The 22500-nt window shown below is 39.8% G+C and overlaps 1 protein-coding gene across 1 annotated transcript in view; it reads right to left on the bottom strand.

The window, feature by feature from the left end:
• Nucleotides 1–1708, bottom strand: part of LOC113577165 (complexin-1) — a 29776-nt gene extending 28068 nt beyond the window's left edge. Inside the window, exons 1-3 of the mRNA XM_027009655.2 lie at nucleotides 1613–1708; nucleotides 1006–1246; nucleotides 46–156 (exon numbers count right to left, since the gene is read on the bottom strand). Coding sequence (XP_026865456.1) covers nucleotides 46–76 — 31 coding nt within the window. The 5' untranslated portion in view covers nucleotides 77–156; nucleotides 1006–1246; nucleotides 1613–1708. The remainder of the gene's footprint in view (nucleotides 1–45; nucleotides 157–1005; nucleotides 1247–1612) is intronic.
• Between the last annotated feature and the right edge of the window lie 20792 nt (nucleotides 1709–22500).

The following is a 22500-nucleotide window of genomic DNA, read 5'->3' as shown; positions in this document are numbered from 1 at the left end:
CTGGTGCAAGTCGTGTTTGGAGAAATGGGGCAGTAAGGAACTTACCCCCCAAAGCCTGCTTCATAACAAAATTCATGTTGATGGCTTTTGATTCCTGCCTTTTTCACACTTCGATATTACATTCACGTCAAGCTTCTTAAGTGGTCCTTCTCAGATCTACGAAAAAAAACACACACAACATTTTAGCTCTCCCTTAATACAGTAACGTTAAAAAAACTTGACAACATCAAAAACGAGCAAGTACAAACTTTTCTCTGCTTTTCTGTTTGTTATTTCCAGTTTGACGTTATCTCTCTCGTATCTTAGTATATAGGGGAACGTTCACATGACGCGCCCTTTGAAGGACACTAAAGGTCACTGTAATGCACACAGTTTGTTTGTTTTTTTATTTTATGTCAAATACAATATAGTCTACATACGTCTCTTAAGCAAATGTTTTATTCTAAGAAACAACACAAAATACTGGAACAAGAATACATTACGCTTCAACTCTACAGACGGCACTTGGTTGAAGCGTTGTGCCACATGACACTGCAGCCTAAATGTCGTCCCGTAACATTTGCAAACGAATGCAGCTGATGGCTGTCCACGAGAACTAATCTAATCATTTCTTTTTTGATGCGTTAATTCCATATTGAACTATTGCGACATTGATTTTGGTGCAGTGCACAATTTGGAGGGAATCCCATAATTTGTATAATAACTTTATATTATCCCATTAAATCTAGACCATAGGCTGTAAGCGATATCTAGATACCCTGAATGCGGATCAGTGTGACTAACCAAAAAGTACGGATTTGCAATGTGCATTTGTATCCTTTAAAAAGCGTTTGCGTACTGTCATAAATGTTTGATATTTGTTCTCGATTTGCGCGAAAACATAATCACTTCCTTGTTCGCAGAGAAGCATAATTCAGCACCATTGCTAGTGGAGAGCTCCACTTCACCGCACCACTGGGAAAAAGCAAACGTTTTGGTTTTCACACAGAGAGATGCCATAATTACCTGTCCGGCGAAATCAGATCTCTCCGACAGACGAATAACCCCTCCGAATGAAGTTCAGTTGTGATAGCAGAACGGGATTTCACCCGCTAGTTCCTAGCATCTCCGGTTTCCAGGCAAAAGAAGGACGTCCTTGTTTCTTGAACAGAGGCAGTGTGAGTGCTTCGGATGGCAGCCACCTCTACCGCTGATGAAGGAACTCACTGAATCACATGGAGTGCTCCTATAAGAAACGTCCCACGGTCTGACCGAAAAGAGAGCGATCAATTATTTACGTTGCCTAGTCTTTGTGTGCCCTCCCATCACGTCGTTGTGGACGGTTTCTCACCCACAAAACCAAGAGTGCACCTCAAGGTCTTTCAATGTATGACCGGTTAAATGCTTTTGCAGTGTTATCTGAGTGTTATGTGACATTAATTGAATTATCGGTTAGTGTTATCCCTAGTGTTATTTTGTGCGTATTTCTAGGGAATTCAGATACTTATGTGTCGTAAGGCACTGCTTTTCGTGTACCCGTGGACACATCTCGATGTACATAAGGGTTACGTAAAGGTTACTAGGCAGTGCCGCCCGTTCATTGAGTATTAAGTGCTCAGTAACGTGCTCTCACCTCGCCTCGTCCTTGGGGCTTGTGAAGAGACACGCGGTTTCGCAGTGAGGTGATTGTTCACGCGTTTCCTCGAACTAGCACGACCTCAGAATGTGAGTGGCTAAATTACGTTTATCCCGGACGCATGGCAGAACGCGGACGTTGATGTTTCGCGGTTTGACATCAGTTCTAAATTAGCATACTAAGCGAATAACAGTGGGGAAACTGGAGTGCCCCATCCTCCTGTTCGTGCCGTTGCACAGGAAGCAATCTCAAAATATTTTTACCGGGTGGGATGGATAATAAGGAAAGTATACTGTGTACTGTACGTTTGTGTGTGTGTGTGTGTGTGAGAGAGAGAGAGAGAGAGAGAGAGAGAGAGAGAGAGAGAGAGAGAGAGAGATATTCTATACGTGTTGAAGAAAGTGTGTTTTTGACAGTTATATCATTTTTTCTGGTAGTGAAACAAGCCAATATTTCTCGCGATATTTACTTTAGTAAACTATTCTGAAGGGTTGTGAGGACAAACTTTGGTGTCTCTACACTGGTTATCTCCTTTGGCATGCCTTTAAGGTATGGTTAAGTTACTGAGGTGAATAACAACTCCATCCAGGAAAGATTCAAAGGCTTTAAAATGACAGGCACAAGGCAGCTTCGAATCTCCACATTCTTCACACCAAATGCGATAAATCTCAAAGCTTGTCCTTTCTTTCTGTAGTAAAGACTCTAATGGCCACCATAGTCTCATTATACTCATTAATCATCAGTCACATCAAAGTGACAACAACCTTTTCATCTTCTCTTCATAAAAAGCAACATGGTGGGTGAATTAAAGCATGTAGTTGACATGGTTACAATCAGTCTAAAATATATTATTCTGGGTTTTTTTTTAAAGCATTAATAGGGATCTAAGCGAACAAGACACCTCTCAGTGCCCTACCAGCAATGGGTGCCAACATGCTACAGCGGCACATATAGAAATGCACGGGTCAACCAGAAAATCCTCGTTTTCTGTTTGTCTTGGTCCAGACGCTGTCCTTTCATCATCCCATGATTTTTAAAGCTTTGTTTATAAATCTACCTTTTGTACTGATGCCAGGCGTGAAGATGATTCACATACGGAAAAGCAAAGCTTGGTAATAAACCCGGATTACAGAGCGGAGTGGGTGGAATTTCAGAGCTGACATTTTGAAATTTTTCAGCACCCACTCTGAGCCACGAACAGCAAAGCAGCCAGACTTGCTTTCTCCAACTGTGCCAGTGCCCACATAAAACCACTGAAGGCCAGCACTCCTTATGCTGTACCTGAAAGAACATGATCGTCATCGCGAGGACAGTCAGAAGGACAATGACAGACGGGATCATGATGAAGGTTGTGGTGAGGAAGTTTGAGGTGAATAATACAACGGTACAACCTAAATGCTATGCTGTGTAAAACCATTTTTGAGTTTCTCAAGTTTCAAAATGTGTGCAGGGATTAGACTATGGACAAGGTGAAGATGTTTGAGATCATCACAGTCCTCTGGAAAAACGTTTCATATATACATCAGGTAAAACAAAACAAAAATAAAAATACTAAAATACCTTATTTTAAGTATTATAATTATAACGTCATAAACCTGGTTAAATTATGGACTGCAGGAAATCAAGACTCCCACACACTGTGGTTCATAGCATGTAGTGTAGCTCTATCCTTAGGAGAGGAAGAGAGAAGGGATAGGATAATAGCTGTTCTGACTCATCATTCCAAAGAAATGACTGTAAAGATATTTTCTCTCCTTTCCAAGCTCCTGTTTGTGCATATGGAGGTAGAGCAAATACTGCGATGACACAATATAATCCTGAAAAATGATCTTAAAAGTCAAGGATATTTAAGGAAAATAGGACAATTAACATCAAGCAAGCACACATTCAGAGATGCAGAGATGAATGTGAGTTGGGTTTGGGCACAAATGAACTGCACTCCTCTGTTCTCTCCTTTGGAAGCCAGTGCACAGGCTTGCAATAGTGCGCTACTGTGCAGGAGCGAATCCAAAAGAAGGGTTGTACCCAAATACAGGGTCCTGTGGTCTTTTTTGTGCTCCCTCGGGGAATGCTCCACCTCTGCATCAGCGCATTCGGGGAGAAGCCCGAGCCGTGAAGAGCAGGTGCAGACTGGTTCTGCTCCCCAACCGCGAATGTGTTACGGAGCTAAGTAGCATTTGGCTGCTGTGATGGCAGGTTGAAGCTGGAAAATGTCAGTATCAGTCAAACGAGAGGAAATAAAGCAATATCTTTTCTGCTACAGATAATTACTGACTACAAATCCCCACAGTTCTTGTCCCTTTGGAACTGAAGCATTTATAAAAGTTGAAGGGTTTTGAAGGTATTTTTAAATATTTTTTTTAGATATGAACGTAGTGTTAATTTACACATTCACTGCGGTGCTGCATGCAGGACATACAGGCTTCAGCACATGGCTCAGTCATTGGAATGTGCCCTGGTGCATATGCTTGATCTACTTATTAATAAGAGCGAAGTATTTTCAACATAGAAATCTCCACTGCTATTATCAATGCATGACGAATCAATAACCACAGACTGCATGTCTGAGTTGTCACATGCTCTGTCATCCTCTTTATTTTTTCTTAGTCAATGAGTAATCATCTGCCCTTTCAGTCATTCCTAGCAATAATCTTTTTAGACCAAACTAACATCACGCATTGCTTAGGATGCGCCACTATCAGTTTATGGAGTAATGAGCTTGTCATCATCTAGCCTTGACCTCAGCTCTGACTATGCTAATGTTTGTATATGGACTTTCTCTGCATGATTCTGATCTCACTCTCTTTAAATACACCCAGTAAGGCTTTCTCACTGCATGTAGCAGACGCTCATTACCATGGACTCCCTGCTAGCTCACAGGCCATGACACTGCCCTGGGAACTCTGGATTCTGCTTCACTCTGCTGAGGCACCAAGGATAATGTGAGTCTTTTGGCAGGGTAAGTTGGTACTGGCCCCCATGCACCTCTAGATTAATACAGTTGAGTCTCTCTCTCACTCTCTCTCTCTCTCTCTCTCTCTCTCTCTCTCTCTCTCTCTCTTTCTCTCATTATTTTTCAATTAAGACTGACGCATTTGTAGAGGCATGGAGGTATTCATTCTGATCAACCTTGTCACAAGTGGTTTAGCTCTCTCATTGCAAAACTGACCACTTTTGTGTACATCTGTGGGTAAATGCAATGAGGTTGTTTTTTTTTTAATTGAAAACTTGGGCCCGGTCACACTGCATATTTTTCTGCTTTCCTGGCTTTAGCACAGGTAATTATCAAGCCTGTATTTGGCACAGTTAGTTATTAGTGGAGGGAAAAGCCAAAGAATGTGTATGGGGTACAGAAGTGGAAGACTCAGACATGAAACTAGGTATCACTACCAGTATCTGCTCCCTGTAAAGGTAAGTTAATCAAGTCTAGGGTGTTAAGATACTTCATATGCCTTTGTGAACTGTAGTTATACAGTTCAACACATTCAGAATAATTTCTTTTAAGACACAGTAAAAGGTAACAGCAGTTAGAAATAACCTTATAAGTTCAGAATGTGATGCCCTTTGCTATAACTGCCACAGGAAACTGTTGAGCAGGCAGTTTATTAAAAGCAATTACCTAATCAGAGGGGGTGTTGTTGGTCTGGGGTATCATGGGCTTGCTTTTAATGTTTGTGCTTTCCACTATAGTCAGCACTTCCTCCCCAGACCTAGAAGCCATAACCTGTCATTTCAGCTTGCAGCAGCGGAGGAAGGACATGTGCCGTTTTCTGCCTGTACACAACTGCTCTGAGAGCTGCTTTGTTAGGAAACCCTGAGTCAGCATTGCTCTGGTGAAAAGCGGCAGCTCGGGGAAAGTCTGAGTGCTGGAGCAGGCTGTCGTGCGCGACTGGACTAGCTACAGGTGGGGAGGCAGAGGAAGGAACCTACTGCCAGGAACCACCTGTCTCGCATGGACTGCTAAACCAAAAATAATATGGTGGCACAATCTCAGGTAATAAAGAAGATAGTACAAGACCCTGACATCCATGGGTGTGAGGGGAACCCTATTCCCACCCCAGCTGCAGAAATTAAATATGGTAGCATAAATTAGTCCAGTGACAGACTGACCAATTCTCCATGGTGTTACATTAATTATCTTCCCCCGATAGGTGTAAAACAGTAATGATATAACTAACCACGTATTAATGGCCAGCATGAGAACAACTCTGCCTTGCAATGCAGCGTTGCAGTCTAGCTGTATAATTTTTTGCTGACATTCTTCAGGGAAGGAAGTAATAATTGGTAGGTTTAAAATAGTTCATTCATTTAGGTGGAAGGTTTAACACATCTATTTTAGCATTACATATGCATTGTTATAATCTCGACTCAAATTAAGATAAATTAAGAGGTAAAATGCAACACTGGTTTTGAATGTGATGCTTTGAAAAAGTTTGAAAATCCATCATTAAACAGTCTAAACTATGTTTTACTAATATTTTCGTCTGTATGCTTGTGTAAGTGTGTGAGCCTCAATGTTACTCATTGTTTGTGCTTGATGTAGATCAGTGACCACTAGCTAACCTTTCTGAAGAAACATGGGACACCATACCTCATGATAGAGAGAGCACCAAAAAGCTAAACTGCCTCATTATCAGACTGTAGGTCATCCAGGGCATCGTTATATGCTCTGTTTTTCATGATGGGAGAAGGACAGTCTAATGAGGGTAAGAAAGGCCCTGGAGCCTTAGAGATGGCCAGGGCCTCTCACTCTGTCTGTCTATCTGATCCACCAGGGCCCAACACTCCCTTTCTCAGCTCAGTTTAATTCAGCTTTATTGAAATGTCACACGTTACATTATAGTAAAATGAATAATATGGTTGATAGGCACAAACAAAGAGTGAAGAAAATGTAAAAAACGAACATCGATGTCTTGACTGGTAGTTCCTTAGGTTTGCAACCAATGACAGGAAAGCACAAACATGACTGCTGGCAGAAATATTTCACTCCAAGATGTATGACAGTTTACAGCTGTCAGAACATTCCTGAAATTCAGGGGGGATGCTCCATATTTTCTTTTATAAAATATAAATTTCTAACCTAAATTACATGTCGGGAAATCCATTCTCTGTCTCTTTCCCTGTTTCCCATACCCACATGCACACAAACAAGCACACTTAGGTGCATAAACAGCAAAGTCTCCTGGGGCCCAAGCCTGCCTGTGCATGTCACGCAATGCACCAGTGCCACACTGTCGCTGTGAAGCTGTGTCTAACTCACTGGAGAGGAACCTTGGTCTCTCACACTCATGCACTCACACTGGGAACTGAAACCAATGACCAGTGCTGAGCTGGACAAATTAATTCTCCACACTTGTGCCATGACATCTCTGCGCTCAGCCACACATATGATGCCGAATCTAACAACGATAATCAATTAATGTGCACATTTATAGCCCCGACAAACAGCATTTAACAAATATCTCATCACACGTGCTCTAAAGAACAATGGCATAATGTGAACACTCAGACTGGATCAGACACAAAGGTGACACGTTAGATGGGTTTTTATATTGCGATACTGTCATCTTGTAATAGGTATTACACTGTATGTATTTGAAATGTATGTGTATAAAATTAAACGCGCACCTCAGACAGCGACCAGCACCTTAAAAAACAAAAGACAGAGCTTTCGCAGGTGGAGTGAGGGCAGAGCTAGTCATTTATGACTGCTTGTACATCAAAACGCCTGCATGAGCATCATTCTGTGTTGCTATGCAGTGAGAGATCAATTAATTCTTTATATCCTAACACCCCTTCTATTAGAACTGAACCTTTTTTTAGCTGCTAAAAGTCAGTAATGATTAAAATAACAATTTGACCACTCTCAAAATGTTCTCAAAGCTAATATCAAGGTTATGTTAACATTGTGGATGAATAGTTTAGTAGTGAATATGGTGAACAGTTATCTAGTGTTGATTTTAAAATAGTAAATATGTCAAATAATTTTGTGAGAATGTCAAGACTTGTGCAATATTTTTCAAAATGTGTAAGAACTAAAATAGTATTAGTTTTGAAATAGTCCACTAGTACCAAAAACATTTGCTTTGTTTTACAGGTGATCACACAGATCATAAACCGAAGGTTCAAAATGATATCATAGAAGCAGAGGCAATTTGAGTTATACTGAGGGCCACTTTTAAGATAAACTACATATTGATTGAATGTGCAGCACAATGTGAAAGGGTCATGGAGGTTCAAAACATTTCAGAAAATAAATTACTAGCTCCATATCTTCACTTTCTGAAATCACACAATTTATTGTGCTGGAACCTGTATGGACTGAGCTGTGGTCATAGATTGTTTTGTTTTTAGCATTAGATATGCTATAATTATTTTTGTGGTTATTTGTTATCTTACTCCAGCTTTAGAAAGCAGGACAAATCTCTGAAATGCAGCTGATGAGGTTTAAAAGCACAAAACACATCAGATATTATTAATTTCAGTGGAGCAGATGGAGATTCCCCTGTTAAAGGCATTTCCCCATAGTGACTCAACTCACAAAGCAGTGACAACCTGTCTTTCATAGCAGTTGTCAGACTACACAATATAAGCCCACATCCCCTTCAATTATGAAACTGACAGTAGCACAAACATGTCTCTTTGGGATCACTGTATATTACTTAAAATTAAACTTTTGTTATTTAATGTCCCCCTGTATTGTTACACGGGATTTACTAATATATTACTTTATGTCATTTTTATGTTCCAAAAATATATATTGAATTCATGCAGTCAATAAGGCAATGTTTTAATTTAGTAAACTCAGTTTGTTTGGAATGGAAACTTAACGTTAAAAGAGCAAGAACATAGCGTGTGTGTGTGTGTGTGTGTGTGTGTGTGTGTGTGTGTAAATCTGTTTAATGGATCTGGTAATATAGATGGAACACTGATTAAAAAAATCACACATGAACACATAACACATGCATACTATGAAGCCATGGCAGTATATTTTAATTTAGTTATACTGGAGGAATACTTACTATTGTCTAAAACACTAACTGACCTACCCATGGTTGTTTTGGATTCATGAAGTCAAAGTAAGATTTCATAGCGGTAAAGCTGGTAAAATCTAGAAAATACTTTCTTTGTCCAATAAAAGTCCTGTAACACAGTAGGTAATCCCCCAGATAACTGAAAACAAGAACACTAGCTACTTTTTAACATCATAGGATTGTGCTTGACCAAAGTTGCTTAGAACCCCTTTCATGTATTTTCCAATTTGGTCATGCTAACGTGTGTGTCCAGCTGGGAGAACAGTATGTGCAGACTGAGTGAGGTTTAGAGCAAAGCTGAACTTACCAAATGCAAGCCAAGTAGGAGAAAGCCTGCTGCTTTCACAGTCTGCCAGCTCCACACACACACACACACACACACACACACACACACACACACACACACACACACACACACACACACACACACACACACACACACATGGAAACTGTTTCCTTATGGCTCCAATAACAATGACATAGTTGTGTAACATATTTTCCATCCTATATGAGAATAAGAATGTACATTGCATTAATACATAGATCATTCTATTCATCATTTGTACAAAAGCCATTATTAGGGAAATATAGCCCCTTATTTTTGCTGTATGAGTGTCAGACTTGTGGAGTAATAGTTTTCCTCCCTCTCAGCTTCACAAAGATCAACAAAAGCGACCTGACAAGCACTTATTCACACACAGATATGCTGTCGTAGACTGGAGCGACTGAGCACAGTATCTTTGCAGTGCTGAGACCCTTTCCTTCTTCTGTGGCATTTTCTTTTGGAAATTTAGAAATTCTTTTGGATTGATGTTGCCTTTGAATGCCCTGGGCCTCTTCTACATCAGAAAGTGACCAGCAAAGGGTACATTTCCAGTGGCACAGTGTGCACAGTGAATGTTACAAACTCACAAAAATGTTTTATATACTTATAGATGAGTTACCATGGCTACAGGAACACAGAAGGCCTAATCCAGTTACCATTAGGAAACAAAGCTCAAAAGGAAAATAGCTCTACTGATATTCACATACTCTCTATAAAATAACAAGTACATAAACAAGTGCACACTTGAAGTGTCATATACATTTTGAAAATGTTCATAAGACCTACATATAAGGTAAATATAGAGCATCAATCATACAAGTACTTCATCTTTTAAGACTTTCAAGGCATTATACATGGTATTTGTCCTGGGCAAGGTTTTGTTTTCTGTGGCTCATTCAAAACCGCTCAAGCAAATATTGTTTTAGAAAGAGAATAAACACCCTGAAACGCAATATTAATGCCAGTAGTGGCAATGACGAGACAGCATATTTTACCTTACATCTCTCAGCTGTCATATCGCAGCTTTACAGCCTCTGTAGTTGTGGTGAGCTTCGTGGAAGGGGGCTGCTGCTTTGCTGGATAAATGCCTGGCTCCATCGCCATTCAGCGCCTCCTCCACCCACACCAGCCATGCTCAAGCCCTTAAGCCTTCATTCTTCTGCACCCTTGGGTTCTGAAAGACGGACTCTCCCACTCGCCTCTCATCACTCCCTGACACTTTCTCCGTGGTCATATTTACATAATGAAAACAACATGGTCAGCTTGTATGTGCAGTGCATTTATTTTTATTAACAGAAAATTATTATTGCATAATCACTAAAATGGTAAACTGTTCAAGACATGTCGTAATACAGTAAGAAATGTCTTCACGCCGCATATTAAATGTGATATGAAACAATAACTATGAGGTTACCATGCAGAATGACAGCTTTATGAAAGAACTGTACAGCCATCCTTCCAGGGTACCAAATATAGTTGAACAAATTTTATTAATAGCATAAGCCTAAATAAAACTTGGTATGCAGTTACAAATCTTTTGCAGTTTGTGCTTGAAATGTGAAACATATAGACATCACCAGAGATTGGGTTTCTTCCCTGGTTCTACTCTCAGGCTTGTAATGCAGCCATATCCATCGTCTGCTTGTGACAGGCAGTCATGCCTTCAGTAGTGTCTTCGGTATGTGAAATGCATGCTCCGTGGGGTCCAGGTCACATGAATTGCTTAACCAGTCAAGAACATTTGCAGTTTCAAACCCTGAAAAACAGCAAAGTTGCTTTAGGGGCATTTCTGTATGTCTCTGTACTGTAGCAAGGTGAAAAAACCTCCTCTATATTTTGAAGCATTTGTTTGGTTTTCACAAGTTAAGATGTCACTATACACTTCAGAATTCAGCCTGTTTCTGCTGCTGTCCGCAGACAAGCAAGGCAGTGATGACAAGCAATGCCATTCTACTGCCAGCCATATATGCCCATGTCACTGATGAGGTGCAATCCTTTGTATCATAAGCCTGTTATGATAAACCTTTTTTTTCTGCATTCTTTCTTTTTTCCATCAGTCTGGTACTCATTTTTGTCTCTGACTTTTCACCAGAACACTATAGGTTTTTAATGCTTTTTAACTCTATCACGGCCTTTCTGTTTTTAATGCTTACCAGTGACCTGCTTCTTGTGGTAAAGCCTAATTTATTTTTCAGCTTAATGATTGTGCTGTTAGTTATACCAGTGGGCCACACCATTTAATGACTAGCAATAAACTTTCATTTTGAGAGAGAGCAAAGCAGCAGACTTCAAGTACAAATGCTACACTCAGAATTCATTCAAGGCCTCGTGTGTGATCTAATGTTGAAGATATATTTAGCTGGCCAGAAAACAACTCAGCATTTAATCTTTCACTTACTCCATTAAAATCGCAATACAAATGACTGTAAATAATGTGAATGTACTCTAATTATCATTCCCTCAGAATAAAGATGGCAGTCTTATGTATTATTGAATTTCACAGAGAAAATACACAAACTGTCAGAGTCAGTCCATGTAGTCATGGACTGCATGTAATGTAACAATGGTTCAGCAGATAGACCCCATCCATTCTTGTGCTACGCTAATGTTAAGCATACACATGCACATGCATTACTACCTGTTTGTTTTTAACTTAATCCCACAGCTGCTCCATGTCTTCCCTGTTTTCTATTTACTTTAATCCCTAGCGTGATTTTTAATCCCTAGCTACAAGCAAGATGCCACCCAGAACTCCATCCAAACATACTACAAAGTTCTACCTCCTCTTTGCCATTCTAACAATGTTATCTATTCATATTACCTTAACCACAATGCTCTGTGGTGAGCAGCTCTTAGACATATCCTGATACATTTCCTACGGGTGAATTAAAGGGGATTTGGACCCATGTATACATCATTGTCTTTGGCACTCTCAGAAATCTCAACCTCATCCACTTATGCTGATGAAACACCAGCTCTGTTTCACCCTCCTCTCTTCTGCGCTGCTGCCAAATCCTAAAACAGTGTGTAAGAACCAGAATAATCCCAAAGAGAATTTACATTTTGGTGTCACCAACTCAACTCAGGCTCTGTACACTACAGAAACATGAAGAGATATTAGATGCATGAATATGAATGGAGGTCTTTTAGTATGTATTATGCATTGCTGTCTGGATGATGTAAGCTGTGTAAAAGCGCTTGCTGTAACACGCCAGAGTGAGGAGACTCTGCAGTTTCAGGTGTCTTTAATTGCTTTGCAGGCAGTTGCCACCTCAGGCAAGTGCCCTCCTGCAATAATCCCTTTATTGAAACTTTAACAATCTTCTTTCCATGACTCCTGCCTTATCGGCAGCAATTTAAATTCAGGGTGTTAATCTATAAAAAAAATCAGACTATCAGTGAAACATTTTCACTTCAATGTATTAGTATTTAAATGTCTCATGGTTACAAATCACTCTCTTTGTAACCTTTTTAGTAATTTAGTCAATCAGAAGGAGATAATTCTGTTCACTTTATTTATCATTTCACCAACTTAATATGGCTGAGAGCAGCCTTCCTCTTCTCTTGTATTGTTTCTGCATTTGGGAAAGTGGAGTGCCTACCAACCCACAAACTATGAAATAGGACAAATCATTTAGATTCTTGTGCGCTATGTCAGAAAAAACATGGGATAACACAAGCTGTCATCCCACTGGTTCACTTATACATGTAACTGAGTTATTAGAATTATACTGGCCCTCATCTGAGTATCTCTACCCACGACTTCAGAACTTCAGTCAGCTATCATTATGTCAAAGATCAGAGCGCGGCAACTGCTCTGTTGTTGGCCGCAAAGACCATGCTATATCTGACCCTAGCCTCAAAGGACAGAAGGGTATGTAAAAAATGTTTTCAAAACTATAAACAAGAGAGATGCAAGCATTCAAAAAGTAATCATGCAACCTTATGTGTTACTTTGGCCGATTAGCACTACCCAACACTATTGGCTAAGATAATATATTAGTTAGATGTAATTTTTTTAGAAAATTATTGGTGTTAATTGCTGCAGGGTCCAGAATAATGTTAAAGTTTATTAGTTGAATAGCAGTAAGATTAACCTCATCTTATTAACATGTGAATAACCAGAGAATTCTTCAAAAGTTACAAAGCTGCTGTTTTGTTTCACTCAGGTGATCAGGAGTTAGCATATTGTGCTAGGGTAAAATGTGCTTTATGCTAATGTGTAATTTGCCAAACAGGCACACTTCGCAGTGTGTAGTTATGAATTTTACTGCATGTGTCACAGCTAGAATGAGCAGAAGCCTAACTCAGAGCAAACTTGGTCTAACTTGAACATATATGGTTACACTGCTATGTTTTCTCCGGCAGCCATGTTTCTCCCACACTTAACAGCTGCAATGATTCCTGCATCGGAACATCCTGCGAAACAGTTATGTTACTGATTAACTATAAGGTAGCTATAATTTTAATTGGCAAAAGAGATTAGCAAATATGCATCTTATGCACCCAAGAACTCCCACCTTCCACCAATGGATTTTAACACTCCAGAGCTACAGCATCTTTCCCCCACTCTGGATGCCCTGATGGAGGTGCATACCTTGGATGTAAACCTTGATGATGGCATAGCTTATCAGCTTCCAGGAACACCACAATCCCGTGAGGACTCTACAGTGTCCTCGTCCCTCACCTCACATGATCGTCCTGGAGAAGCTGGTATTTGGCTGGGACTAGACTTTTCTTGTCAGCCAGTCCTCAGCTCCAACATAAAATCAGCCCAGCTCCTCCTGCACACTCATCTACTGTCTCATCCCCATCTCAATCCCTCAGACCCTCCCCTAAGAAGAGTCAAGGTCTGTGGTGCCCAACCACCACTGGAAAGACAGCTTCACTCTATACCACATCGCCAACATGACCCCCAGCCACTATCATGTAATGGAAAACGACACCTCAATCTCAAATAGAGTGCCAAATTGATACTCTTCGGGTCCCTGTTGCTATGTCCAAGCTTCTTTTGAAAACCAGTACTGCTAATCTCATTAACATTAGCAGTACTGGTTTTCAAAAGAAGCTCAGACGCAGCATGCCTGTAATCTGTCACATTCCAGTGCTTATCAGAAGCAGAAAAAAATGAGCAAATCCCAGATACTATAAATGTGGCAAACCTGCAATATGTAAGATGTGAGTCACAGCATTTGGTACAAACGACAAAGGTTATTAAGTTAGTGCTTCTTAACATTAGGTCATTCATGAGCATAACCCATGGGCTTGAGTTTATGCTTTTACTTGAAAGCATTTTTTTAACAATTTAATGAATGTACTGCCACAATTGTATTAATTGCGTCAACACCACCAAACCAATTTTATAATTGTCTTTTGAGCCAACCAGTGTCACGGAACGCTCGCCTCCCCCGAGTCACATGGTTTGGCCCGCCACGTGCAGTGGGAGGGTGGTTTTGTTTGTAACCACACCTGCACCTTGTTCGTCTAAATGTATACAAACCCATGTCAAAGTATGCAGGGTGTTGGTTATTGTAGGCGTAATGTGTGGATATTTCATGTTAATGTAAAACCTACTCTTGTTTCTTGTATCTGTCTAACGTTAACCATTTCATGTTCCTCGTGTGTGAATCTTGTGAGTGCCGTTAGTGTCCTATGTTAATAAATGTACGTCCCAGTCAGTGGACTCTGTGCGTCCTGCCCCTCGCCCTGTGGCACTCAGGCCACTGCACATTACAACCAGAAGGGAGGAGGTAGAGCTGCTTTATTTGATGGTTCCTTCCAAAGCAAGCAGTTATCATTTGGTTACTTTACATCCTTGAGTATATGTGCAGTTCTGACAGGGATGTCAAAAATATAACTAGTAAAAATATAACTAGTGGTCTATAGGCCTCCAAAGTACAATTCAGCTTTTTAATTTACAGATATGATATATTTTATTTCCACTGATTTCAGCAATTTTGTCATTGCTGGGGACTTTAACATACACACTGACAATTTTGCCAAGGATATCTGCTGTTTTGGTCTCTCTCAGCATGTGGTTGGGAGTGCACACTGTCGTGGTCACAGGCTGGATTTGATTATTGCAAAAGGTTTCAACATATCAGCCTCTGTTAAGTATGTGGCTTTGTCAGATCATTACTGTGTTCTTTGATAGGTGGTACTCTTTAAACTCAACACCCAATGTGTCAGTTTTAAGAAGAGGTTTGTAAGTGACAACACTGCTACCATGGAGAAATGCTACTGCAGTTCAATGTCAAAAGAAAGAAGGCAGGAAGGATGAACGCAGATGGGATAAGCAAAACTTCAGATTTACAACAAAATCTACAAAGATACACTATATGTTTACAATATAATTTTATGTAAAGCATGACACCTTTTTCTCCAGCATTATCATCTACAACAATAATTATAGCAAATACTATTTGCAATGGTTGACAAATTAACAAATTTGCAAACACAAATGGCCCCTGAATTAGTAACAACTGAACAATGTATTGAGTTCGCATCCTTTTTTAATACTAACATTTTCTATATCAGACATGCTATTAGTGTGTTTCTATCCACCAATAAGACTGTGACTTGGTCATCATCACATAAAATTATGAAAATATCCCAGTTTAATGCAATTACAATGAATTTTTAATCGATACAGTGAGATACCATAAATCATCTACATGCAGTCTTGATGCCTTCTTAAAGGATGTGTTTTGCTCAGTCGCAGATGACACACTTAAAATTGTAAACACCTTACTCTTATTGGATGTTTTTCCTAACGCATCAAAAACTGCAGTTGTGAAGCCTCTGTTAAAAAAGAAAAACAGAAGCAACTGTGTTAAATAATTATAGACATGCCTCAAATACACCAATTATTGGGAAAATCATTGAGAAAATTGTTTTCAAGTATCTTACTGGTTTCCTATCCCCAAATAGTGTTCCTCCTCCTTCCACTGCAATCTGTGCTCCATCACTCCCTCTTCCCTTACTTCTACTATACTGTCCACCCTTCCACAACCTGACCCTCTTTCTTCTTTCTCTATTGATACAGTTACTAATACTTTTCTTTCCACACTCTCCTCATCAATGAATTGTCTGTGCTCTCTCTCCACTAGATGTAAAATATCTTCCCCATCTGCCCCCTGGCTAACAGAAACACTCTGCTGCCACAGAAGAGAACTAAGGACTGCAGACAAGCGGTGGAGGAAAACTCACCTAGATTCAGACCTCACCTCATATGAGTCTCTCCTTTCCAGGTTCTCACTGGAAGTAGCATCTGTAAAGTCATCCTACTACAGAGGAAATCATCAGCATCTGATCCACACAAGCTCTTCAGTATTTTTTCTTTTCTCCTTAACCCTCCCCCTCCCTCTCCTTCCTCACCTTCATTGCGGAGAAGGTTGCAGCAATCCGCCAGTCCTTTTCCTCTGTTCCCACTCTTCCAACCAGTGTTCATTCCCCTACATCCAACTCTCTGGCTTCTTTTTCTCCTCTCTCCTCAGACAAAATCCTTCAACCCCTGACTTCCAGCAAGTTCAACTGTTCCAGTTGATCTCAAGACATCTGCTTCCTTTCATCTCTCTCATCACCAACAACCTCCTTATCCTCTGGACATGTACCAACTGCATTCAAAACTGAACAGCAATCCTCAAGAAGGCCATACTACAACAGCTACAATATTACCAATTACCGACCAGTGTCACTCTTCTCTTGCCTTTCAAAATGAACAGTTTATAATCAATTATCTCTTTTCCTCACCCAGAAGCAGCTGAAATACCTACTATTCTGGCTACAGACCAGCACATTCAACAGAAACAGCCCTCAGTGATGGAGAAACTTCATGCTGCTAAAGCTGCCAAACTGTCATCTGTCCTGATTCTTCTGGACCTTTCAGCAGCCTCTGATCACAACATTCTCCTCTCTGTTCTTTCTTGGTGTGAATGGCTCTGCCTGGAAATGGTTTCAGTCCTATCTGGAGGGATGGTCCTATCAGGTAACAATGATAGGATCCACATCCAATCCATGTAGGCTCTCTTCCTGTGTCCCACAGGGCTCAGTATTAGGCCCTCTTCTCTTCTTGTTGTATACTTGTTCTCTTGGTAAAGTAATATCTTCTCATGACTTGTCCTACCACTGTCTGACACGCAGGTCTCCATATATATCTCAGCATGCTTGATTGACATTGCATCAAGGATGACAGCTCACAACTTGAAGCTAAACCCCATTAAAATCAAGCTTCTGTGCATCCCAAGATCTCCCAGCCCTTATCATGATCTCACAGTTTCCTTTGAGAACTCCTTGGTATCACCATCTGAAACTGCTCGTAGCCAGAGCATAAGTTTGGACAACCAGTTGTCAATCTCAACTCATGTTTCAAATCTAACCTAGTCTTGCAGATTTCTCCTTTGTGACATACAAAGGATTCTGCCCTTTCTCTCACAGGAAGCTGCTCTGGTACTTGTGCAGTCTTTCATAATCTCAAAGCTAGACTACTGCAACTCGCTACTTGGTGGTCTTCCTCTAAGAGCCATTAGACCTCTACAACTTGTCCAGTATGCAGCAGCAAGACTGGTCTGGAAGTTCACATGTCACTCCACTGTTGCGCTCCCTTCACTGACATCCAGCAGCTGCCTGCATCAGATTTAAAACCTTGATGCTTCCCTACAAAGCCAAAAATGGAACAGCCCCTCCATACATTATGTCAATGGTCAAAGCCCGATCCGTATTCCAAGTATTTCGAACCTCAAATACAGCTCAGCTTGAAATACCATGCTTCAAGTGTCATTGAAGACAAGCATCAAGACTATTCTCTGTGCTGGCGCCTAGATGGTGGAATGAACTTCCACTTGCTGTCTGGACAGCAGAGCTCCTTGCAGTCTTCAAATGCAGACTGAAGACCCCTCTATTTGTAAAATATTTAAATGACCACTGATCCTGTTCTTATGTTGACTAACTACAACTCTAGTACTTATTGTAGGGTATTGTTTATTGCACTGATTGTTGCCTGAGATAGAGCTTATGTATTTTGCACTTCTAGGCATCAGCACTGATCCCTGTATTTCAAGAGTATTCTAGTTCATTGGTATCTTGAACTCTAACCTACTGTACTGGCTAGGATGTATTCTATGAGTAAATGACAAAGCACCTTTGTAAGTCACTCTGGATAAGAGCTTCTGCTAAATGCCATAAATGTAGATAGATAGATAGATAGATAGATAGATAGATAGATAGATAGATAGATAGATAGATAGATAGATAGATAGATAGATAGATAGATAGATAGATAGATAGATAGATAGATAGATAGATAGATAGATAGATAGATAGATAGATAGATAGATAGATAGATAGATAGATAGATAGATAGATAGATAGAACTTTGTCATTGCTCTTTGCAAGGCAATGAAATGCAGTTAGCATCTACCAGAGATTCAAATAGTATAGTGCAATTATAGAAGAGTGCAGACTGGCATTATGCAAATAGAAAACAGAGTGCAAGAATAAGAAAAAATTACTGTCTAGACAAATTTCAGCAACGATTTTGACCTAGTTACATTACTGAGACTGATCTAATCAAGGAAATGAATGACTTTCATTTGAATACAGATTCAGGGAAGCTACAGATTCAGTTCTGCTACTGCTGTATCCCAGTGCAGCCTTTCACATGGTAGTCCAAAATATTCTGAGAGGTGAATCTAAAATGGTTCAGTTCATACCTGAAAGGAAGGAATTATTTTTGATGAAATAGAAAATAAGGTTTCTGAAAGAGTGCCTGTGCCTTGTGGTGTCCCTCAAGTTTCGATTCTTGGACCGTTTCTGTTTAACTTGTACATGCGTCCTCTTGGCCAAATCATACAAGACTCTGGGATATCATACCATAGCTATGCAGATGACCCTTAGCCCTTTCCCCAGACAACTACAGACAACTACATTCTCTGCATATGCCCCGAGCATGTCATTATCTAGATGGCCCAAAACTTTCTGCAATTGAATAAAGATAAATCAGGGATTATCATATTTGTTAATAGCAATGAAAAGCATAGACTAGCTGCCCATTTGGACTTGAAAACCCTAAACTCTAAAGAGCTAGCTTGTAATCTAGGTGTATTAATAGACTCTGATCTCAGTTTTAGCAGTCACATAAAATCAGTTACTAAGTCAGCATTTTATCATATAAAGAACATCATGATCAGAGATTTCTTGACAAAATTTCTAGGGAAATTCGTCCATGCTTTTGTGTCCAGCAGGGTTGATTACTGTAAATGCCTCCTAATGGGACTCCCAAAAAAGACAAACATCTTCAGCTGAGTATGATGTTATGAGTATGAGTTATGAGCTTGGCAGAACTCTAAGGTCATTAGGAATTAGTCAGTTAGTCCTATCTAAGGTAAAAACTAAGCATGGAGAGGCAGCATTTACCTACTATGCCATTTCTAAATGGATATTAAATGGATAGAGCATATTAGAAGTGCTCCAAAAATAGATGGTTTTACATCAATGTTAAAAAGTGACTATTTAGCCAGGCTTTTGGCTCAGATTAGATATTATTTTAGTTCCTGTGGCACTGCACTTTTATGCACCACAATTTTTATTTTATTTTCTTTAATTATTCATTTATACATTTAATCTTATCACAATTTTTCTTAATCTTTTCATAATCTTTTCAGAAATTTCATTTCTTTAAACTCTTTGTTCAATTACTTTTAATCTCTATTTTATTTCCTTAAACACTTTGTTTTAAAGATTTTTTCAGTTATTTAAATGTTAATAATTTTTACTTTCTTTCTTGATAAAGACCTTCCTGAGGTGATAAATCTCAGGCTGTAATAAGATTTTTCTATTCTTATGTGAAGTACTTTGAATGGTTGATGTTTATGAAAGGTGCTATATAAATAAACTTGCCTTGCCTTATGTTACAGAATTTCTGTGACAACACAGGTTATTTATTTTAATAGGAAATAGTCAGGAAAATATACTTCCTGGCCAAAAAAAAGGTCACACACCATAATATTTAGTTGGACTGCCTTTAGCTTTGATTACGGCACGCATTCGCTGTGGCATCATTTCCACAAGCTTCTGCAATGTCACAACATTTATTTCTGTCCAGAGTTGCATTAATTTTTCCCCAAGGTCTTGTACTGATGATGGAAGATTTGGACCACTGTGCAAAGTCTTCTCCAGCACATCCTAAAGATTGTCAATGGGGTTCAGTTCTAGACTCTGTGGTGGCCAATCCATGTGTGAAAATTATGTCTCATGCTCCCTGAACCTCTTTCACAATTTGAGCCCGATGAATCCTGGCATTGTCATCTTGGAATATGCCGTACCATCAGTGAAGAAAAAATCCATTGATGGAATAATCTGGTCATTCAGTATATTCAGGTAGTCAGCTGACCTCATTCTTTGGGCACATAACATTGCTGAACCTAGACCTGACCAACTACAGCAACCCCAGATCATAGCACTGCCCCCACAGGCTTGTACGGTAGGCACTAGGTTTGATGGGTGCATCACTTCAGCGGCCTCTCTTCTTACCCTGATGCACCCATCACTCTGGAACAGGGTAAATCTGGGCTCATCAGACCACATGACGTTTTTCCATTGCTCCAGTGTCTAATCTTTATGCTCCCTAGCAAATTGAAGCCAGTTAGCCTCACTGACGAGTGGTTTTCTTAAGGCTACACAGCTGTTTAGTCCCAATCCCTTGAGTTCCCTTCACATTGTGTGTGTGGAAATGCTCTTACTTTCACTATTAAACATATCCCTGAGTTCTACTGTTGTTTTTCTACGATTTGATTTCACCGCACGTTTAAGGAATCACCATTCACGATCATTCAAGATTTTTTCCCGATGACATTCCTTCTTCGAAGATGATGTTTCCCCACTGTCCTTCCACTTTTTAATAATGCGTTGGACAGTTCTTAACCCAATTTTAGTAGTTTCTGCAATCTCCTTAGATGTTTTCTCTGCTTGATACATGCTAATAATTTGACCCTTCTGAAACAGATTAGCATCTTTTCCATGAGCACAAGATATATCTTTCAACATGGTTGTTTAACAAATGAGAAGCTACTCACTGCATCAGTTAGTGTTAAATAACTTGTTGCCAGCTGAAACATAATCACCCATGCAGTAATTATCCAATGTGAGGCTCCTACCTATTTGCTTAGTTAAATCCAGGTGGTGACCTTCTTTTTTGGCCAGGCAGTATAAAATGGACCTCTTTGTATATAAGCTTGGTCATCATACTATTTAGCTAGGGTTAGGGTAGCTAGCTAGTTACTTGGAGTGTGCTAATAGCTAATGTTAGCTAGCTAACGATACGTGTGTATAAAATCACATAGCATGGCTAGCTAGCTACTTACAGGTTGCAGTGGACCTTGTGATGCCAATACAGTTGGAGCTTTCCCTCTTTTCCTTGTCAAATGCTGAGCAAAGCCCTTGATATTATTGAAGGTCTGAGAAACTATCCAGAGTGAAAAGTGTAGATCAAGCTAACAACTTGCCCATGATCCTGTTAAATATGAACATGCCACATGCTCTGTGGTCATTGTTTAGTTCTTCATAATACCTGCAGAACTGTAGGAGGTTCAACAGTGCCTGGGATAGAACGTGGAACGTGTATGCACGTTTTAGGGCTGTAAATTTAAATCAGTCAAGACTGTTACATAACAGTCTTGGATTTGTTGAATTTGGATGTTTTATGACCCTGTTTTGCTTATGCAGGATTACATTTTTTAGGAGGTGACAAGTTTGAGGTTCACGGTATGTCAGTTCCATGTACCAAGCTCTCCGTATTCAACGATGCCAAGTTAAATACAGTTTTCCATTCTATGACACCTGAAAGACCCCCAGGGAACTGTGTTAACTTGTGTAAAGGGGGTATAATAGTTCCCTTTTAACACACTTATCCAAATCATTGGCTTATTATCAAACCTTTTGTGAGCTGGATTAAGTGCAGCAGAACAGGGGAAAAAAAATTATATTTCACAGCACTGTAGCCCTCCAATAAATGCAGTATAATGTCTCTGATACAAAGCAATTTTTGAGAGTATGACAATATGTTCTTCATTTAAATAAAACAAAAATCATCAGAGTTTGTTTTGGTGTAATCTGTAAAAATGAACACATCAAAACACTTGCTGTGTGAAATGCAGGCATTAAGACTCAAAGCAGTAGAGTTCCACTGTGCTACTGTGTGTTTCCTTGTGTTTCTCTCTCTCTCTCTCTCTCTCTATTTTCATGCCTACATGTTTTCTGTTTCATGTGGATGACCTTCCCACGCAGCCCTTTGTGCTGGTTAATTTGTAATGACCAGTATATACTTTGTAAAATAATAAGTGAGGGGATGAGAATAGTATCTTATGCAATACTCCTCTTGTGTATGCTACGTATTATCCATTAGAATCAGATCTTGGCAGCATCCTACTGCAAAATTGCATTTGTACATTGAGAAAACCCCTTTTTAAGGTCATTTTTAACAACAATCCACCACCCACCCCTCCCATACCAACTGACTTCCATGTTTAAAC

The sequence above is a fragment of the Electrophorus electricus genome, chromosome 2 (assembly GCF_013358815.1).
Source record: "Electrophorus electricus isolate fEleEle1 chromosome 2, fEleEle1.pri, whole genome shotgun sequence".
Taxonomy (NCBI): domain Eukaryota; kingdom Metazoa; phylum Chordata; class Actinopteri; order Gymnotiformes; family Gymnotidae; genus Electrophorus; species Electrophorus electricus.
The sequence above is the reverse complement of the archived record's forward strand: the minus strand, read 5'-3'. Positions and strand labels throughout refer to the sequence as shown.